This window comes from Cygnus atratus, chromosome 2 (genome assembly GCF_013377495.2).
Source record: "Cygnus atratus isolate AKBS03 ecotype Queensland, Australia chromosome 2, CAtr_DNAZoo_HiC_assembly, whole genome shotgun sequence".
Lineage (NCBI taxonomy): Eukaryota > Metazoa > Chordata > Aves > Anseriformes > Anatidae > Cygnus > Cygnus atratus.
Genome location: NC_066363.1, coordinates 141,529,876 through 141,548,255, shown reverse-complemented (window position 1 = coordinate 141,548,255; position 18,380 = coordinate 141,529,876). Strand labels below are relative to the sequence as shown.

Sequence of the window (18,380 nt, the reverse complement as noted above, 5' to 3'; positions counted from 1 at the left end):
CAAGAGATGGTGGAGCTCAGTGATGTCCTCTGTGCAGATGGGAGCAATGGGCAAGGGTTCCCTTGTTGAGTTCTCTTCTGCTGAAAGAAACAGAGCTGGCTGGGCTGGCCGGGCTTGGGTGCAGGCTGGTGAGGAAGCTCCATGACTTTTAGGGCCCCTTGCTGGAGACAGGATAGTAGGTAGGTTGGATCTACAATGCTAGCACAGCAACTCTCATAACTCGTCTGCCGTTATTAGGAGCCTGGACAGAATAGTTTTATAAATTATATATAATCCACAAATTTATAATCTATAAACTTGTAGTAATAGCTTTTGTAGCAATAGCTTTAGGGTAGACGCAAATTAAAAAGAAAGAGCTTCAAGCAGTGGAATGTGAATTTTTTTCTTCCCTTAGTCATGAAAATCTGTATAGTCTAGTTCCCAGAACAGAAATACTTTATTCCAGTATGTCAACATGAACTTTTTTTTTTTTTTCAATATTCCTTTGGCCAACTCTTTTTGCCAGATTCAGAACAATCTCACAAAGAAATATTACTTTAAAAAGCATTTTGGTGAATGAATGAATACTTCACTGTGAATACTTCACTGGAAGGAAAGTATATATCCAAACTCCAGTCCTAAACTTTCTCCCAACTCCCCAATAAACAGATGTGTGCACACAGGCATGCACACAAAATGACTTATCGGAAAAGACTGCTGGACTGCCAGACAACCAGAAGAAACTTATTAATTTATTTTATTTTATTATTTTTTTTATGATGATGATACTCAGACTTGTATTAATATGGTACAATATAAACCTTTGAGTAAGTTTTGTAGCGGGTGGTTGTAGTATGTCTTTCTCTATAATAATTTAGAATTGGGTACGTTGTGCATGTAAGTTTGCTTTTAAACTTTTACTTAGCTAGCTAGATGCATAAAAAGAAATATAAACTCCTGATGTTCTATCTATATAAATAACTGCAGTATTTTTAATTTCAGATAAGAGGAACTTACCTTTCAATGGATTGTAAGTTTTCTAATATATATATTTTTTTCGCATTGTCTAGATAGGGTAACATCAGCAGCTTTAACAATCCAGAAATAGTTTTAGGAGAATAAAACATAGTATATGTTATGTATCTGAATAGACTAGACTCCAGAAAATGCACTTTTCAAATCCTTTTTGACAGGGACACAAGCATGCTCTTACATGTCTATCATTTTAGTTTGTAGGCAACACCTGAAGAGCAAATCTGAGTTTAAGCATCGCCAGTTTCATGCATTTCCCTCTGGTGCATGGAACATTTGCAATAGACTGCAGAACTGTATTATCACAGGGTTGTCTGTTGCAGAGGATAGTTGGACATCACTGCCAGTGATTAGGTTGCAGTTTAATGTTTGTTCTCAAGCAGAGCTTGGTGTATGATAGACTAGGCCACTGAAACAACAGACTACACTATACCTCTGGCAGTAAGTCAGCAAAAACTGAGTAGCTGTAACTCTGCATATTTTTCCTCCTCAAAACAAAAATAATCTTCACCCTTTCTCTGTCAGCTCTGTTTGTGGCTCCTGCTGCTAACTCTGGGAACATATATACATGTTTGGGCCATGTTCCAGGCTTCCACACTGGGGATATTTGATTGACATCCTTCTGATAACATTAGCAAACTGCTCCTGATTTGATGCTTTGCAAGCCAGGCACTATTTGCCATTGTAACTGGAACTGTGGTGGTGCACAGCAGCTGCACCCAAATGTCTGGAAAAGAGGTCAGAGATATGGGATATCTTACAGAAGTGTAGCATTTCCCACCACGTGTCTGGAACCATGACAAGGTTAAGGCAAACTTGGTTTGTAGTCTGCGTACAGACAGAAACTGCCATTTTGTAGTCCTTGAATGACCCTGACCTGGAATGCTGCAGCTGTAGGTAAAAAGACATCAGTTTACAAACACACCTTTTTTCATTTTTAGAAGCTCTTCATCTGGGGACAGAAATTTTCACCTCAGATACTTCTGATACAGCAGCTAGAATTTGGATTAGTTATATTTGCCAATAAGATGTTGGAGAGAGACTTCTCCTTCTAAGCTTCAAAAGCATAAGAATTTTATTTTTTTTAAGTCTCTTTTGGTATGTATAGTGACTGTGGAGTCCTATAAGAAAATTAGATTTATGTAAATGAAACATTAAAATTATTAACATATAATAATTAACTAAGACACTACAGAAATCTCTGCATATCTGTCTAAGTAAGTCACCATAATGAAAAAAACAACAGCTGCCTTTCATTTACTGGCAGTATCGCTAGAGGACATAAGACTCAACTGATTTCACAAATATGGCAGTTCAGTCTTTAAACAATTTAGTAAATATGAGCATGTTTTTATTGATTCAGTCAACATAATGAACTGCAGTGTGATATTCTTTATTGCTTACAGACAAAACCGCACTATTCTTTCATTAAATATCTGACAGACTTGAACAGTGGTGAGAAAACAATTTCATTTTCTTAACAACAATCGGAAATTAAAAAAATAAAAATCATTTTAATTTTGAAATATTTTTCTGGTAGAGACCAGATTAGATAATTTTCTTATAGCTAGAACAAAACAAAAAAATAAATATTTTATATTTTGTGTTCCTAGTGGATTACTTTAGATTACTAAATAATTCAGGAGCTATTTGCTCTTACTAGTTAATTGGTGACTTATTTTCATGCTTGATAGCAGAAAAATAGTTTCACTCTACCCAGAAGTACACCCAACTAGCAACCAGTGATGGGACTTCCCTGGCTATTGTTCTGGGAAAAGGGGCTGGGTGTCACAGCTCTCTCTCTTGCTTGCAAGCTCCAGTAAGCCTTTCCAAGAAAAGTGAAGAGGCTCCAACCTCAGGTGCCAACCCCAGCTTCCTACTGAAGGTTAATGCCCATTTAGTAAGAGCAGTAAAAAGCTGCTCATCCCTGGCAGTTCACAGCTCCTCGGTTAGCAGAAGCCCCATCATTTTGGGTTCCTGTCCTTCTGTGAGGCCACAGAGCATCCACACTGCCAGGGCTCTTGCACCTACATGGGAGCAGCCATCTGGCAGAGCTCTGGGCACTTACAGGTGGTACCTGCTGTATTGCCTGGGTTTGATTCATCATCCAGGGCTTTAGAGAAAAGCAAATAGAGCCAAAGGACTGATAACTGAAATAAATAATTCAGCAGGTAGGGAAACATAGGTAATGTAGCCTGGAAGGAAGTTATTGGACTAAAAATTAAGCGGAAGTCTTTTGAATGTGTAGTGAAATAAATTTATTTCTCTTGTTAATTCGCCTTATGTTCAGGAGAACATAGGCATCATTGCTTCAAAGGAGCATGACTGATTTCATCTCCAGTTTCTTCATCCAGAAAAGGCAAACAAACAAAAAAATCCTCCAGGGCTCCAGATTTTGGCTAAGCATTCAGGTTTAAAAAATGGTGATATTATTTTTCTTGACATAGACTAATCTTTTTCTTCAGATACATAAGACTTTGGTGTAAGCATTGTATCTGAAAATAGCTAAACTAACGTTAGAAAACTGGAAAGTCAATTAAGATGCTTAAGCGGAACAAAGACATTTAATGGCTACATGTTTTGGTTTAAAACAGCTTCCTACTTACTACTTACTTAGTCTTACTACTCTTTTAATGTTTATTTACACATTTACCATATGTCAGCCAGTGCATCATTCAGGAACTTCACTTGATGTATAATGGATTCAAGGTCTGTGTAACGTCATAGAAAAAAAAAAAAAAAAAAAAAAAAAAAAAAAAAGAAGTCTTGAACGATAGGTAGAAGTGGTTTGGAAACTGTATGGAATATTAAGTTAGAAAAACAATATCAAACCGTAGAAAAAACATATTCTACCATAGAAGAACATTACCAGTAACATTCCTGAGTATTAATTTTCTGATAACTTTGGGTTGTTCTTGCAAATTACAGTCTGATGTATTAAGGAAAACTGAACTTTGTGCTGGTCATGCTAAATATACTGTGCTACAATCTGTAACAGCTCAGCAGCAGCTTCACAAGGGACTGAGCTTTCCTTCCAGTAGGGTCACCAACTTTTGAGGGGAGGGATGACAGGCACCCAGAGAAAGTCATCTTCTCCTGGCTACACTGGTTCACTGAATGAAACCTACTGCTGCAAAAGAAAGTTATTGGGAAATTACCACAACTGCTGTGTGAAATGTGTCAATGTGCCAAAAACTGCTGTGTGAAATTTCAGCTGGCTGATACTGAGAGGACAGAAGGAACTGGGCATATACAGGGCATTTATCTGTCCTTGTCACTTTCCTCTGATTACAACAGCTGCTTTTTTTGTTTGTTTTGTTTTTGTTTGTTTGTTTTTTTCCTAGTCTCTAAGCAAAAGAAGAAGTTGTATTTCTAAGTATGTTTGCTAGATATCCATCTCCTTAGATAATCATTTTTCAAATCTAATTCTAATTCATCTGAAATTAAAATCTTACCTGATTTAAAAGTCAGATGATACTAGCTTTGGGAGATAATCATGATTTTTTTGTCTAACTTTCAATTAAAAAGGGACCAAATTCAAATTCCAGTATCCACGAATGACTCTTAAGTAGTTATTTCCAAGTGTTTTGCAATGTGTATGTAATGGTAAAATAGAGGTAACACTGTCTTTCTACACATGTTGCAGATATTAAAATATAAGTACTTTAAGACTGAAGGAAATTATGACTCTGCCCCTGCACAACTAAATACATTTTTAGACAAGAGAGACTGATGTCTGCAGTTGAAACAACAGTATTAGAGAAATTCAGGCTAGAAAGAATGGATTTAATCTAAAGCCCCCTGAAATTAGTGAGAGGCTTTACTTTAACTCCTCGAGGCTTTGGCTCCAGCCCCAAGTAATTATTCAATCTGGACTTTGGCCACTGATGCTAATGCCATCTGCTTACAGAAAAGTACTGTGAAATCTTTAATTAACACAAATTGTAAAGGCCTCAGTTTTATGTCTTATCTAAAAAATGGCACCTTCAAGAGTTCACTGTTGTGTGCCTTGCTGAGGACCTCATTCAATGCCATGCCACAGGGAAGAGTGTCACCTACTGCATAGCCAGCACTACCTTTCTTTTACAAATACAGCCAAGTCTCAAAGAAGTTGATTTTCCTATTAAAGTTCACATATTAGTATGTGAACCAGACTTTGTTTTTATTGATGGTGTTGGATAAAAATAATAAACACATCATATGCATGGAAAGGGAGAAATAAGAGGCTTTTGTTTGTCTCTATATCTGGAGAGCAGGATAATCTTACAGTTCAAGAATGGATTCCTCACTGTTTTTCCATTTTTGCCTTTTCACAAAACTACTGAGGCAAAACATATAACCTTTTTCTTCCTCAATTTCCCCATCTGTGTAATGATATTAATGTCAATTCATCTTGCAGTAATTTTCCATGCTAATATTTTGCTTTGAAGTGTTCAAAGGTGAGATAGTATATCAAGCTGCAAAGCCTTGGCATTGCTGCATACCAGCTTATGGCCCAGATGGTCCCACATGCTGTGCAAGGCTGTTGCTCTTTTGCACACCATTATCATTAAGCGCCAAATTTGCAGTATGGCCCACTTCATTGAGAGTGAATAAGGCGTAGTCCCTTTTGTATGTATAACTCACATTTTCAAGCCAAAAAATAATAAAATTAAAAAAAAGATGTGGCTTTCACCAGACAATGAGTGTGTATGTAGGACTTAAATGTTGTTTCCTTATTGTAGGATTAATGAAGTGCTGGCCTGAGCCCTGCACAACACTTAAGGACATGTTTAACTTTAAGAATCTGAGTAGACTGATGGATTTCCATGGGAATACTGATGTGCTTAAAGTATGTGTTGTTGGAATGAAGTCATATCCTTTCGGTATCGTGTGGGGTCAGGCTGCTTTTGTTTGTGAAAGTGAAGGGAACACTCTCAGATGTTACTCTTTCTACAGGGAATCTCCTGGCTGCTCAAGACTGGGATCCTCAAACAACTTGCCCTCCTGATTTCTCAGCCTAGACTATATATGTGGTCTGCAACATGCAGGATCAAGATGTGCACTGGTGTTCTAATATTAATTGTTTTCCTGCTCTGAGCCATAAAAAGACTAAACATGATGGACTTCAGTAGCACTGATTTTTCTTTTTTTTTTTTTCAATAACTTGTACCTAGCAACTTGTATATTGCAGACATCAACATAATGAAATAATTCTCTGCCAAAAAAAAAAAAAACCTCAGCCCCTGGGCTGCTCAAAAGGCAGTACTTCATGAAGAAAGAGCATAGGCTCTCTCCTTCTGGGGTTCTGTGTTGCTGTCTCAGGTGAAGTCTGTCTCAGATCACAGCACTGAACATGCTTGTCCACCTCCACATGCTGCTTCTGGGGCGTTCTTTGGCAACCTCCCAGATAAAGCTTTAGTCAGGCACAACACCTGCAGCTCCACAGGCCTTTGCACTCAGAAGGAATCTGCTGTGTTCATCTCTCTGTAGACAGGATGCTCTGTTTAGCTATTTGCATTGTGACAGACTTCTGCTGGTGCCTCCTCTGCCATCTGTCTGAAAGTTTCATAGTAGTTCTTTAACAGAATTTAACAAATGCATTGACTGTGGAAGGACCATTGTATAGTTATTACCGTGTAAGTTTAAAAGGAATGCAGTGTGCAAAATTGAGTCTCTTTGATACAGAAATGCTTAAGATTGCTGTTGTAACTTATGTTATCATATTTTTCTCTTTTGCAGTTTTACTTAAGAATGCAAAAAAGGAGGAAGAAAAGCCTTTCAGAGACTGTGCAGATGTATACCAATCTGGTTTTAACAAAAGCGGGGTCTACACTATTTACATTAACAATGTGTCAGATCCTAAAAAGGTAAGGAAAATACATGTTTTATTTTCTTATTTTTTAATGTCATGTTGCCCTGGCCTTAAAAAGAACATTTGGTACCTTTACAGAAGTTCTCATTCTCTGTTGCACTGATATAAATAACCTGGGTTGTATTCCAGCTTGAAAAAATACAATAGAATGAAGCAAAGGATAAACTGTAGTATTCGATTCTTCTTTCTCCCTGACAGATAATCCTTCCTAAATTCTGACATACAGTCAACAGTTGACTCACTTCCTCCCACACAGAAAGTTTAGTTGAATCAGAATATGGCCACAAATAAGTCTGCAATAACATATTGATTATTATCTTCTATCATAAAATTATTATTTTCCTCTTTTATATGAACTTCTATTATGAAATGCTGTAATGAGGAAGCTGATAGGGAGATGATCTAGTAGCAGAGAAATAGCAGAATGAGTAGATTTAAATATAAAGGTATAAATCCTACTTTTCTTGTAGGGAACAGATATTTGGCTGCAGAGAACAGAAAAAGCTAAATATTAGCTCAGTTTAAAATGACGAAACATGTTTTCTTGTCCTTGTCTAAAAAGATCCTTGGGAGTTTTTTTGGTGAAAACAAAACATTTGAAAAAAAAAATGAAAAATGAAAAGGAGACTTTTTTTTTAGAATGCTTTTGGGGCTAAGGTGAATGAGCCAGCTGAGGCTAGGAAGCTGGAAGAGTAGCCAAAACCTAATTTACACATGGAGAAAGGCCAGCTTGTCCTTCTGGCAGAGCACTACTTGGAGTAACCCCCAACAAGGCCATGAGCTCTTTACCTCCAAGAGAAAAATACAGTGGTGTCCTGCAAGTGGGCCAGACAGGAGGGAGGGAACCCTGCAAACAGAACAAGACAGTAACGAATATTACCAATGTTACCCTCTCTCTAGATATATTTTTTTTATATTTTTATATTTTATAATTATACTAAGATATTTAAAATGTATTTCTAAAGTGAATTTGGTTTTATTATAGGCCTTTGGAAGCCTGTGAATGTCAAGTCATTATAGTTTACTAATGAATTAGGATTCATTAAACCATGAGTATAATTAGGGTGGGAGATTACTATGAGCAAAGGTCAATACAGCTCTGATTAATATGAATAGACAAATAATTAACATGACATGAAATATGGAGACACTCTTAAACATTACTGAACAGGTCAAGAAGAATAAAAGTAGTTCTGTAGAAGCTGTTCAACTCAAAACAGAGATGTTACATCAAAGTTGGAATTGTATATACAGAGTAGCATTGGATTTTCTTAGCCTTATTATAGTTCATAGACAATCCCCAGAAGGTGGACTGCACAGAAAAACAGCGGTTACCTGAAAGCACTGTAACACTAATGCTTCTGGTATATTTACCCTCCACTGGTAACACAAAGACAATGGCACTATGGAAGCTACTCTGTGTTTCTGCTCTATCACCATTTGCAGACACTGTTATCAATCAATACAGGCATTTATTGTTATGAATCAATACAGGCAAATACATGAATTATTTTTTTCCTGGAGGCTCCCTGTTTTTAGCAAGAAAATGTGGGAATGTGTGTGAGTGTGTTGAGGGGTTTCTGCTAGCACTGTTTCTGTCTTGCCCTAGTGATAACACAGCAAGAGGTGATCTGGAGCATGTTCCTGTTAGTCAAGTGAGGAGTCTGATTGCTTTAACAGATGTTTTTTCAGACATTAAGGTTGTATTACCAGTCTGCAAGGTAGTGCTGCGCAGAGATAGCTGAACTAATTCCAGCTGAGATAGCTTAAAAATCACATCAATGCAGCACTGTGCTAGGACTAATTAGCCCAGAGGTAACACGATACTGACACAGTTAGATTGCTCTGGGACCCAACCTAATATCCTGATAGGTATTCTGTGGAGACATACTCACATATTTAAAGCAGGCTTAGTTACCTGGAGTACCACAATGCAATGCACAGCTCTGACATGTCTTAAGAGGCCTAATATATTGTTGCCTTCTGTAATACTCACAACCACTGGCAACTATCTCATTTATAGTAATTTTATATTTTGGGTTAAAAAAACAGACCTTCATTTTATATTTCCTGAGGGATACTTACTAGCATCCTGACATTCAATAGAAAATATCCCTTCATCATCTATACAAATGTTACTGTCAGTTCTATTTTTTTGCTCTTTATTACCTTCCATAACATTTGTATCCCTCATTTTTATATGCATAAAAATGTAACTTGCAATTTTTCTTTCATGTCTCTAGCTTCAACAGTTTATTAGCTTAAAGTGTCTTCAAACCCTGCATCAAAAATAAGTGATTCATTTATTTTTAAAAGGACCTTAATAACATTCCTTTTTTTTTTTTTTTTTTTTTTTTTGAGAAGGGAAGAGAAAAAGGAAAAAAAAAAAGATTGCTTTAAAGTATTAAGCTAACTGAATGGCTTACTTTGGAGTCTGTGTTTGTCTGTGTGAGTACAATGCCTCATGGTGTTTGACAGATGATTGTCCTTGGGTCATAGTGACAGCACAGGCAAGAAGAGTCCTCTCAGTGTCCCATAAAGGATAAGGTCAGCTACTGGGGAAACAGTGGCTGTTGAGGAGGGTAGGGGCAGTGAGGGTGAAATTGTCACTGTTTAGGGAGATGAAGGAAGCCAAGGGGACAGCTCTGAATGCTGATAACATTTTCCCATGGTATTGGACTTTCTTGCTACTTGCTCCAAAGATCACCCTCCAAAGTTATCACAAGGATGACTTCTACTAACTTCTGTGTGTACTGCATTGAAATGTCATGTTAATAGCGCAGTGTTTATAGCTGTGTCCTTACAACTGTGCAAAAATTCTGCGTTGGCATGAACTCAGCCTTCAACCCCTTCCGCCCTGCTTTCTGCCTGTGGACTGCCTACCAGCTTCACATTTCTCTGGGTGTATCTGCCAGAATTTTAGCCCATTAACTACATGCAGACCACATACACTGTGGAGACTGTGGTTCTGGCATGCTTACCAACATCCTTGGTATCTGCATAGTAAAGACATTGCCTGAATCACAAATGGCTGATCTTGAGCTTGTTGCTACAAGCCAACAATGTAGACTAGTGTGCAAGCACTTAAAGTACAGTATAAGGTAATCCCTCTCCTTTTGTCTAGAATTGTTCTGATCTTTAAATGAGTATTGTAGTGTTTATAATAATTTAGTCCATAAAGTTTAAATATGTACTAATAATCCCATATATGCCTTTCAATAGGTTGGGTATTTTTACCCATGCATTTAAGGAAGGCAGCAGTGCACTGCTTTGGATACCTTTTTAATCTAAATTGGATTGTTTCATCGATGATAAACTCAGAATCTACAGATGAATAAAAATTCAAAATCACTTTTCTTCCTCCTTTTCTTTTTTGGTAGAGGATTAAACATCAGAACATGTTAGAAGTTGTTTAATGGTTGAGTGCTCTGACCTTGTCTGGGACAGAAGCCAGTCCAGGACACTTGTTGGCTAGAACTATAAGCAGCAAACATCTATAAGGAGCTTGGCAATCCTGCTAATATGGCAGGTGTTTGTGTCTACCACCATGTAAAGTGCCAGACCACACAATGAAAGCTAGTGAATTACGTGCTGCTGTAAATCTTTCTTTCACTATGCAGTTTTCTCTTTTAATCTGCTATATTATTTAAAAAACACCAGAGTATTTTAATAGGTATTTTGTTATATTTTAGAATAATAATAATAATAACAAAAAAAAGACTTACACATTTTTTTTCATCTTTAAAATAAGTAGTGTTAATACAGATGAGGATTTAATGCTTTAAAAACTGGCAGAAGATTCATAGCAGCTTGAAGTGACTTATAAGGAAAGTGAATCCATCATTTAGAATTCTCACTATAAATCAGTCTAAAAAAAATTTAAATCCTGTAGATAAATGTTTTGACTTACAGTGTCTTCCTTGAATGAGGAATAGGACCAAAATGTTTGTCAAGCAATCATTTGTGGGTTTTCTTGTGGTTTCCCTAAATCAAGTTCACATGCTTGCACTGTTCAATATTCTGTTTCCTTCCTGTACCTACACTGGGACTTCATTTGGCATGCCTAGAGCAAATTAAAACAAAAGCACTTGCACAGGATTACTATGACGATGCTTATGAGTAGGAAATATTTCAAATTGTTTTGCCTGAGGGTGGAAGATGGTTCTCTAGTCAACTGAAGGAAGAATTTTTATTTAACTGTATTGGACACTAACCTTCAATTTGGCAAAGCAACTTAAAGCTTTAAGTTACTGTCCAGTGTTGCCTTGTTGATGGGAATGCCAGAAGCTAAGCAGGTAGATGACACCTCTTCAACCTTCTTACATATTAACATCTTTCTTAAAAAGGTGAATATAACTATACAAGTGCACAGTCAAGTGAAATTTAGGATAGCTGCAGTGCCATTATGTGATTGATGAACACTTGGGAATGAAAATTTGCTTCAGTGGGTAGCACTGAGAGACTTAGTTGGGTCTTACAATCAAGTGTCCTACAATAATGAGTACTATCACTTGCCACACAGCAAGAAAAGTGAATGGCTAAACAGTGTTCATAATTTTTCATAATTTATCTTGTATAATTTTAAAAAAATGTAAAGTAAAATGTAAAATGTAAAAAATGTAAAAAATGTAATGAGTGGAAAAATAATAAAAAATAATATCCATTTTTAATATTTAAGATTGTTAATGGATTTCAAATGACACAATATTCTAGCATCAAGCTTCAGCAAAATTGCTAAATTGTTAAATTACCCTTAATACACAGACTTTCAGTATCAAAGTTAGAATTTTATCAGTGCATTGACGGCAGTATATGATCTTAGAGGTTCAGTACAGGTGTTAATGTGATAAGACCTCTGTACTTGAGTCTGTTCCCATGTTCTCTGTCATCCGCAAAACAGGTTAGACTGAGATCAGTTATCTGTGTTTTCAGACACTACCTGACACACTGACACATTACAATGCAAATCAAACCAGAATAATCTCATCTTTGCTACATTTTGGACTCCTTGAATCAGTATTTCCTGTAAGAATTCCTAAAGCTTCTTTCTTAGAATGTGATAAAAGCTATAGGAAGCATTATTATCACTGAAAAAAACACCTCTTTGTTTAGGAGAAGGCAGTAGTTTCAGGGGAACTGCAGAGAAAGTACAGAAGGAACATGAAGGGAATGTGAAGAGGAAAGCTGAGGATGCTGAGGGAGATGATGGGGAAATATTCTTGTGTAATACGCTGAACGAACAGGAAACTTTACAGGGAGAATTACACTGAACATAAGAAGAGCTCAGATTGCTCTAATGAGGGGCGTGAGAATGAGGCATGAATCCATAGGAAAACAGACTTCCTTAATGCCATTATTCACATTTTTCCCCCGTCTAAAATGACAGAATTCCAAAGCAAGTATCTCTTCTTTTTTATTACTGCACAGGTCTTTTGCAATATGGAAATAGCTGGAGGAGGATGGACAGTTATACAGCACCGAGAAGACGGGAGTTTGGATTTCCAAAAAGGCTGGAAAGAATACAAAATGGTAAGGTGAAAAACATGGAATAGCTGTACAGTTCACAGGAGAGTTACATTTTGAATAGTACTGTCAAATAGTACTGTCTTATGCTGATAGATCTGTCTATAATGGTCTGAAGTAATCTTTTATGAGCTACCTTTTTCAAGTCTGTTACTTTTAAAGTCGTAATATTCTTTTTACTCAATTAGTTGGGTATTATTTCCCATGACGTAGGCTTTCTGTCAGACCAGTTACTAAAATTAAAATGAGGTCATGCTCAGGCATATGCAGTAAAGAATATTATTGTCTGCCCTTCTGAAGTTTTGACTTGCTGTGATATTAAGGTGTAATGAGGATGTGATGATGTTCCTAAAGCATGGATGTTTTGAACTAAGGGGAACTCCTTCAGAACTTGGAGCATCTTAGATAGGAATGAAGAGTTTTACTGGGGTCTATCCCAAGCCATACAACACCTCTGCCAATCAAGCCAATGTACTGGAAATGTTGATACTTCAGATAGGGTTAAAAGAAAATAAATAATTTACCAAATTACAGATGACATGACTTTAGCTTGCTATTTTCCCATTGCAAACTCAAAAAAAAAAAATTTACTCCAGTCTAAATAACTTCTGAGCTTTTCATTTGCTCCCTGATCACACTTCCTGATGGAGCTGCTCTTTTTCGTTGAGTCCCCACGGACTGGCTTATATTACGGTGACATTCCCAATGAAATTTTCAGAACTATGTTATCAGCTTGGAATAGGAAAATCTTTTTTCCAACATTTTTCAAAAAGCACCATATGAAAACAGAATTTAAAATGTTTTAAAAAGAAAACAATCTCACATCAGTAATAATTTATATGGGAAAAAGTTCTGTTATGGAACTTATTATTTCAGAAAAAAAAAATATCAGATTATTTAACCAAAATATCCTTTTGGATTCTATGGATCCTTTGTTTTCAATATTTGTATATCACTGGAAAATATAAGTTACAGGGATAGAATTAGCCATTTGGATTGTTGACATCAGATCTCTCCTACTATGGAAAACTAGATGATGTAATCTATTTCATAATATATGTGAAGTAAAAATAATGTTGAAATGACAAATATTTTTGAATTTATTTTCAAAATTGAACACAATTTTTTAGAATTCATAAAAAAAAAATTTGATTCTGTTTGGAGTTTTAAGTTAGCAGAAAATTTGAAAACTCTTCTACTCTATTTTGGTTTGGAGTCAAATAAGATTTAAAACATAATTTATTTGGGGAACCAGAAATTTTAAGATTATACTAGTTCTACTTATGAGGAAATTAGAATTTGTATATGCTAACTAACTTGCTCTCTACATATCTGTTGTTTTAACTTATAGACACTACATTAGTTATTTGAGATTTACTCTGGTATTTTCTCCTGAGGTTTTTCTTTGACCACGTAAAAATAACAGCTCTTATTTTTAAAAATTTCCTTTGCAATGGTATGAACCTGTTAACAATTGGATTATGAAGTTTTTGTCTGGTTCATGCAGTCTGAATTAATTTTGCTTTTCCTTACAGATACCATAGTCTTTCTTATAAGAGATACTTTGTTTCTACCAAACAAAAGAGTATCTTTTACTGATAATTATCCTAGGAGTAATGAGAAAAGTTGGGATGTAGGTTTGTCTCTGCTTTTCTGAACCGTTTTACTAAAGTAACTAATTGAGGTCCCTAGCTGAGAATATTTTATATGAACAAATGTTGGACGATGGAGGACAGTGGAAACTCTGCAGATTACTGAAATGTGATGGACTATGAGCTTCAAGAGCACCACTGGTGTAACAATTCCCTCATTGTTCAGAAAGTGTGTCCAGGGTCTATTAGATCACATCATAGCTCCTTCCTGACATATCTGCCTGCTGTTTCTTCCAATGGAAGCGAGATAGTATGGTAGGAGATGCAACGTTTCTTAAAATAAGTTCAGACATTGCTTTCCAGATTTGCTAAGACATTCTTGTTGTGCTAGTAGTTCACTAGGGCCTCTAATCTAACAGAAATAAACAATATCATAACAATATAATAACAACAATAATAAGTCTCTGGGGATTCTTTTACTTTCAGTGCATTTGGTTCGTATTGGAAAAGAATCTTGAAAGCTGTGGGAATTGTTCAGTTACAAACAGGTACTGACCGACAGCTTTTGAGCTGGGACTTAGTCCACCAGACCGCAGTACTGCAAGTACCCTTACAAGTTACTGGCTTGTCCAGTTTTAGGAAGCCATTGCACATTTTCTCTGACTATAAACTGAGATCCTTACAGCAGGTAACTCAGAAAGGGTGTATCATAGAATGAATCATAGAATGGCTTGAGTTGGAAGGGACCTTAAAGATCATCTAGTTCCAAACCCCCGATATGGTCAGGGATGCCACCCACTAGATCAAGTTACCCAGGGCATCATCCGACCTGGTCTTGAACACCTCCAGGGATGGGGCATACACAGCTTCTCTCGGCAACATGGGATAATCTCTACAGAGGTGAGTGACAGCACTGCTGGATTACAGGAATTACCCAGCACCAATTCACCCTGCAGACATTCTTTGAGACAATCATTGTCTTTTATTCAGTTTCATGCCGGTGCCTTCAGTGTACATAGAATTACTTGAATTTCTGTTCAATGTATATTCCAGACACCAACACAAGAAACACATTGATAGAGAGATAAAGTAGCTATAAATATTTCAAAATTAGGAAATACACAGCTCAATCCATACTTTAATCAGCAGAAAGTCAGTGATATTGCAATAATAGTGGCATTAACTTTTTCTTCTTTTTCTTTTGGCTCCATTGCTACTGGAGTCCAATCTTCGCTCTGGAAAATAAAATCAAACATTCTTTGGTATCTAAAACAGTAGCTGATGAATAAAAATCCTTTTCTTCACTTTTATTCTGCTATACAAGACTGGTGATGCCGTCTTCTTTCTCAGTGGCCTAAGTGCTTACCAGTATCGTTCATTTTTGGCCTTGGTCATGTGCCATGCAGTATAATTTTTGCATTCACTCCTAAGAACTCATTTCTGACTACAAATTCTCTTGGACCATTTCACTTTTAAATATTCAATTATACAAATTTGAAGAAATTCAGAGCAAATCCTTTTGAGTTCCTCCTCCTGTCTTTTTCTTACCAGTATTTGCAGGGGATTTTCCATGTTACTATTTGTTTCTTATGAGAAACATTTAAAGCTGAGCATCAAGTAATGCCTTTAACAACAGCAGCTAATATCACCCTGAAGCAGGTTTCTACCATTTTTCATATTTCCTTGTTTGAAGTGGGAATTAGAGTTATGACTTCTGGAAAGAGAATGTCTTTAAAAAAAAAAAAAAAAAAGTGTTGCTTACCTGAGCCACTTTTAGAAAGGCTGAATTTCTAAGGCAGTTTCTGGCATTTATTAGGCGGTCATTAGCAGTAATCACATCCAAACAAAGGATTAGGTCATGTACTAACTTGGCTATTGAGACTTCTTTCTCAATTCCAGATTTTCAGTTCTTGGATAAATATACCTTTCCCAGTCATTGTCTCCATTTTTGCCAAATTGGGTGATGGATATTGGATTCCCTATTCTCTAGCCTTTCAGCATGCCTAGTTTAAAAATTTCAATGAATCTCACAGAAATTATTCCATGCTCAATATCTAAACATTCACTATCAGTTTCCTAGGGGGGGGTTCTAGGGAGCCAAGTCTATTGGGGGCTTCCTCAGACCTTTAAAATATTTTCTTTCTTTCTGTCATTGAGTAAAGACTCTCAGTAGGTATTTGAAATTGCATGCCGTGGCCAGCTCACAGCAATCCTTTTCCTTGACATTTTTTTTCCTCTTTTTTTTTTTTACCTTGTATGTCAGTATTTAATTGTACTGCATGCCTTTATTGCTACAGTATTGCCATTTCCTTTCTCTAATGAAACAAATCTATCACTTTCTTAATCATTCATAATGTCATGATCTAGATTGGGATCACAAGTGTATATTAGACCCACAGCTGCATTTATGGCAACTTTATGGCAACCACCCCCTATCTTCATGACCAGCAGCTGGTTCTTCTTTTGGTTCTTTGAGGCAAGAACGAACCACAGCAGTAAATTTCACACCCCCTTAACCTCATGTTCCTGATTAGTATCTGAGTCCAACACCAGTTCAGTGCTTAAAACAAATGTGCTGCCAATTTATCTTAGAAGTCATCACTAGCATCTGTGTGTGCCTGAAAAGTACATCTACAAAACCACTTCTATTTCTGTTGGGTTTTCTTCTTTTTTTTCTTCTTAAAGATACTGGGTCAGATTGATCTTTAGCTCTATAGTGCCTATGTGGTATGATGCTACAGCAGGATAATTTTGACTTTTTCGTGGCCTAATGAGAGCTGGACCACAGAGGTGGTTATCAGAACTTTCTTAGGAAATATTTCTCAATGCAGCTCTAGTGGGCATTTGGATTATGTTATCTGGAATAATCTGACTTTCCTCAGAGCCTCAGTGAACTATAACTGGTGTAGCAAGTCTTGTGAACCACGCCTTATGCTTACCTAAAAGACATCTGAACTCCTCTACACACTGTAAATAAGTCTTTAATTTTCTTCTTGGCATGATGTTTTTACCCTTTTTGATATGGTTACTACACATCATTTCTGTGAGTAAGCTCTAGCTCAAACATAAGTCTCTCCCAGTTTATTGGAGACATTCTGGCTTGTGGCAGTCAGATTGATGGTTAACTCACTTATTCACCAGTCCTTGCAAGTCTGACAGAGTGTAAGCTGTGTATTTAGGCTTCTGAGTCTGCCTGAACTATTCATAGCAAGAGCTACAGCTCTAACAAAGATTTTATTTCTGACTGCCATGTTCATTTTGAAAACTTCCAGACATTGCTTATATTTAATTTTTATTTTCAAAGTGTCTAACTCCTGTTTTAGAAGGTGGTCTCCTAACTAACTCCTTTTGTGGTCTCCAGCTGTTCCTATGTTCACTTTTGGTACAATTGTTTCTGCCCACCTTTCAAGCTATCTCTGAATTCTGACTTTTGTTTTGTTACATATTGCCTCAGTAGCAATATTAACTTGAACTTTTTTTCTATCTAAAAATAAGTCCTCACCACAATTAACATTGTGTTTAACTTGAGCCAAGAGGCAAAACCTCAAGCTGTTGTACTGTTCCCTTTTGGAACATTAATTGATGATGAATATTTCTCTGTTGCAATTTTGTCCATTTACAAAGAGTATGCAGATTCCTTTTTTCCCCAAATACAAGAAACAGTAAAAAAAAAAAAAAATACAGACAGAGCTCTGGCCCCTTCCAGTCACATTAGATTATTATGTTCATCACTTTCTCTTTCAAGTGAGACAGACTGCGTAAAAAGCAATGCACAAGGCACATTTTTAAGTTGTTTGTGTATGCTTTATGATTCTTGTTCCATTATTTTAGTGGAGAACAACTTCAGATGCAGATGTGTTTATTTTTAAAACGAAAAATACATAAACCATATGGCTTGGCTGAGTAGAATGTTCTTGATCAAAAAAAAAAAAAGCACTTAAATTTGAATGTACGTATTATGGAAAAAATATATTTTGTAGTTCTCAGTTTTGTTAAATCTAGTTATTCTAAATTAATTATATATCCTCTTGTGGGTTATCAGTAATTAAGCTGTTATGCACTGATATGGCCACAAAATCTTTACACCACTTGTGTTCACAGTAGTCTAATATTACTGACACGTTGCCATGTTCCCATGTTCTTTGAAAGAGAGCTCACATACTATCAAATAACAGCTCTGAAGATGGTTACACTGCTCTGTCTGTGACTACTCCATATTAGATGAATTTGTCAAAAGCACATTTTTTGAATCTTCATTGATGCTAATGTTTTCCCGTTAGGGTAAAGAAAAGCAATTACTGTGAGCTAAATAGTATGTTCCATTGCAAGCATATATAATGCATATAATGCAGCTCAATGGCTTCACAGGATGTCAAGTACAGCAATGGCTATTGAGACTA

General features: G+C 36.4%; 1 protein-coding gene across 5 annotated transcripts in view; it reads left to right on the top strand.

Annotated features, from left to right (window-relative positions):
• The window catches only part of ANGPT1 (angiopoietin 1), a 185,051-nt gene that overhangs the window by 113,135 nt on the left and 53,536 nt on the right, over positions 1-18,380 (top strand). For all 5 annotated transcript variants that reach the window (XM_035546446.2, XM_035546448.2, XM_035546449.2 and 2 more), the window contains 2 exons: positions 6,733-6,860; positions 12,293-12,394. In XM_035546446.2, coding sequence (XP_035402339.1) covers positions 6,733-6,860; positions 12,293-12,394 — 230 coding nt within the window. The remainder of the gene's footprint in view (positions 1-6,732; positions 6,861-12,292; positions 12,395-18,380) is intronic.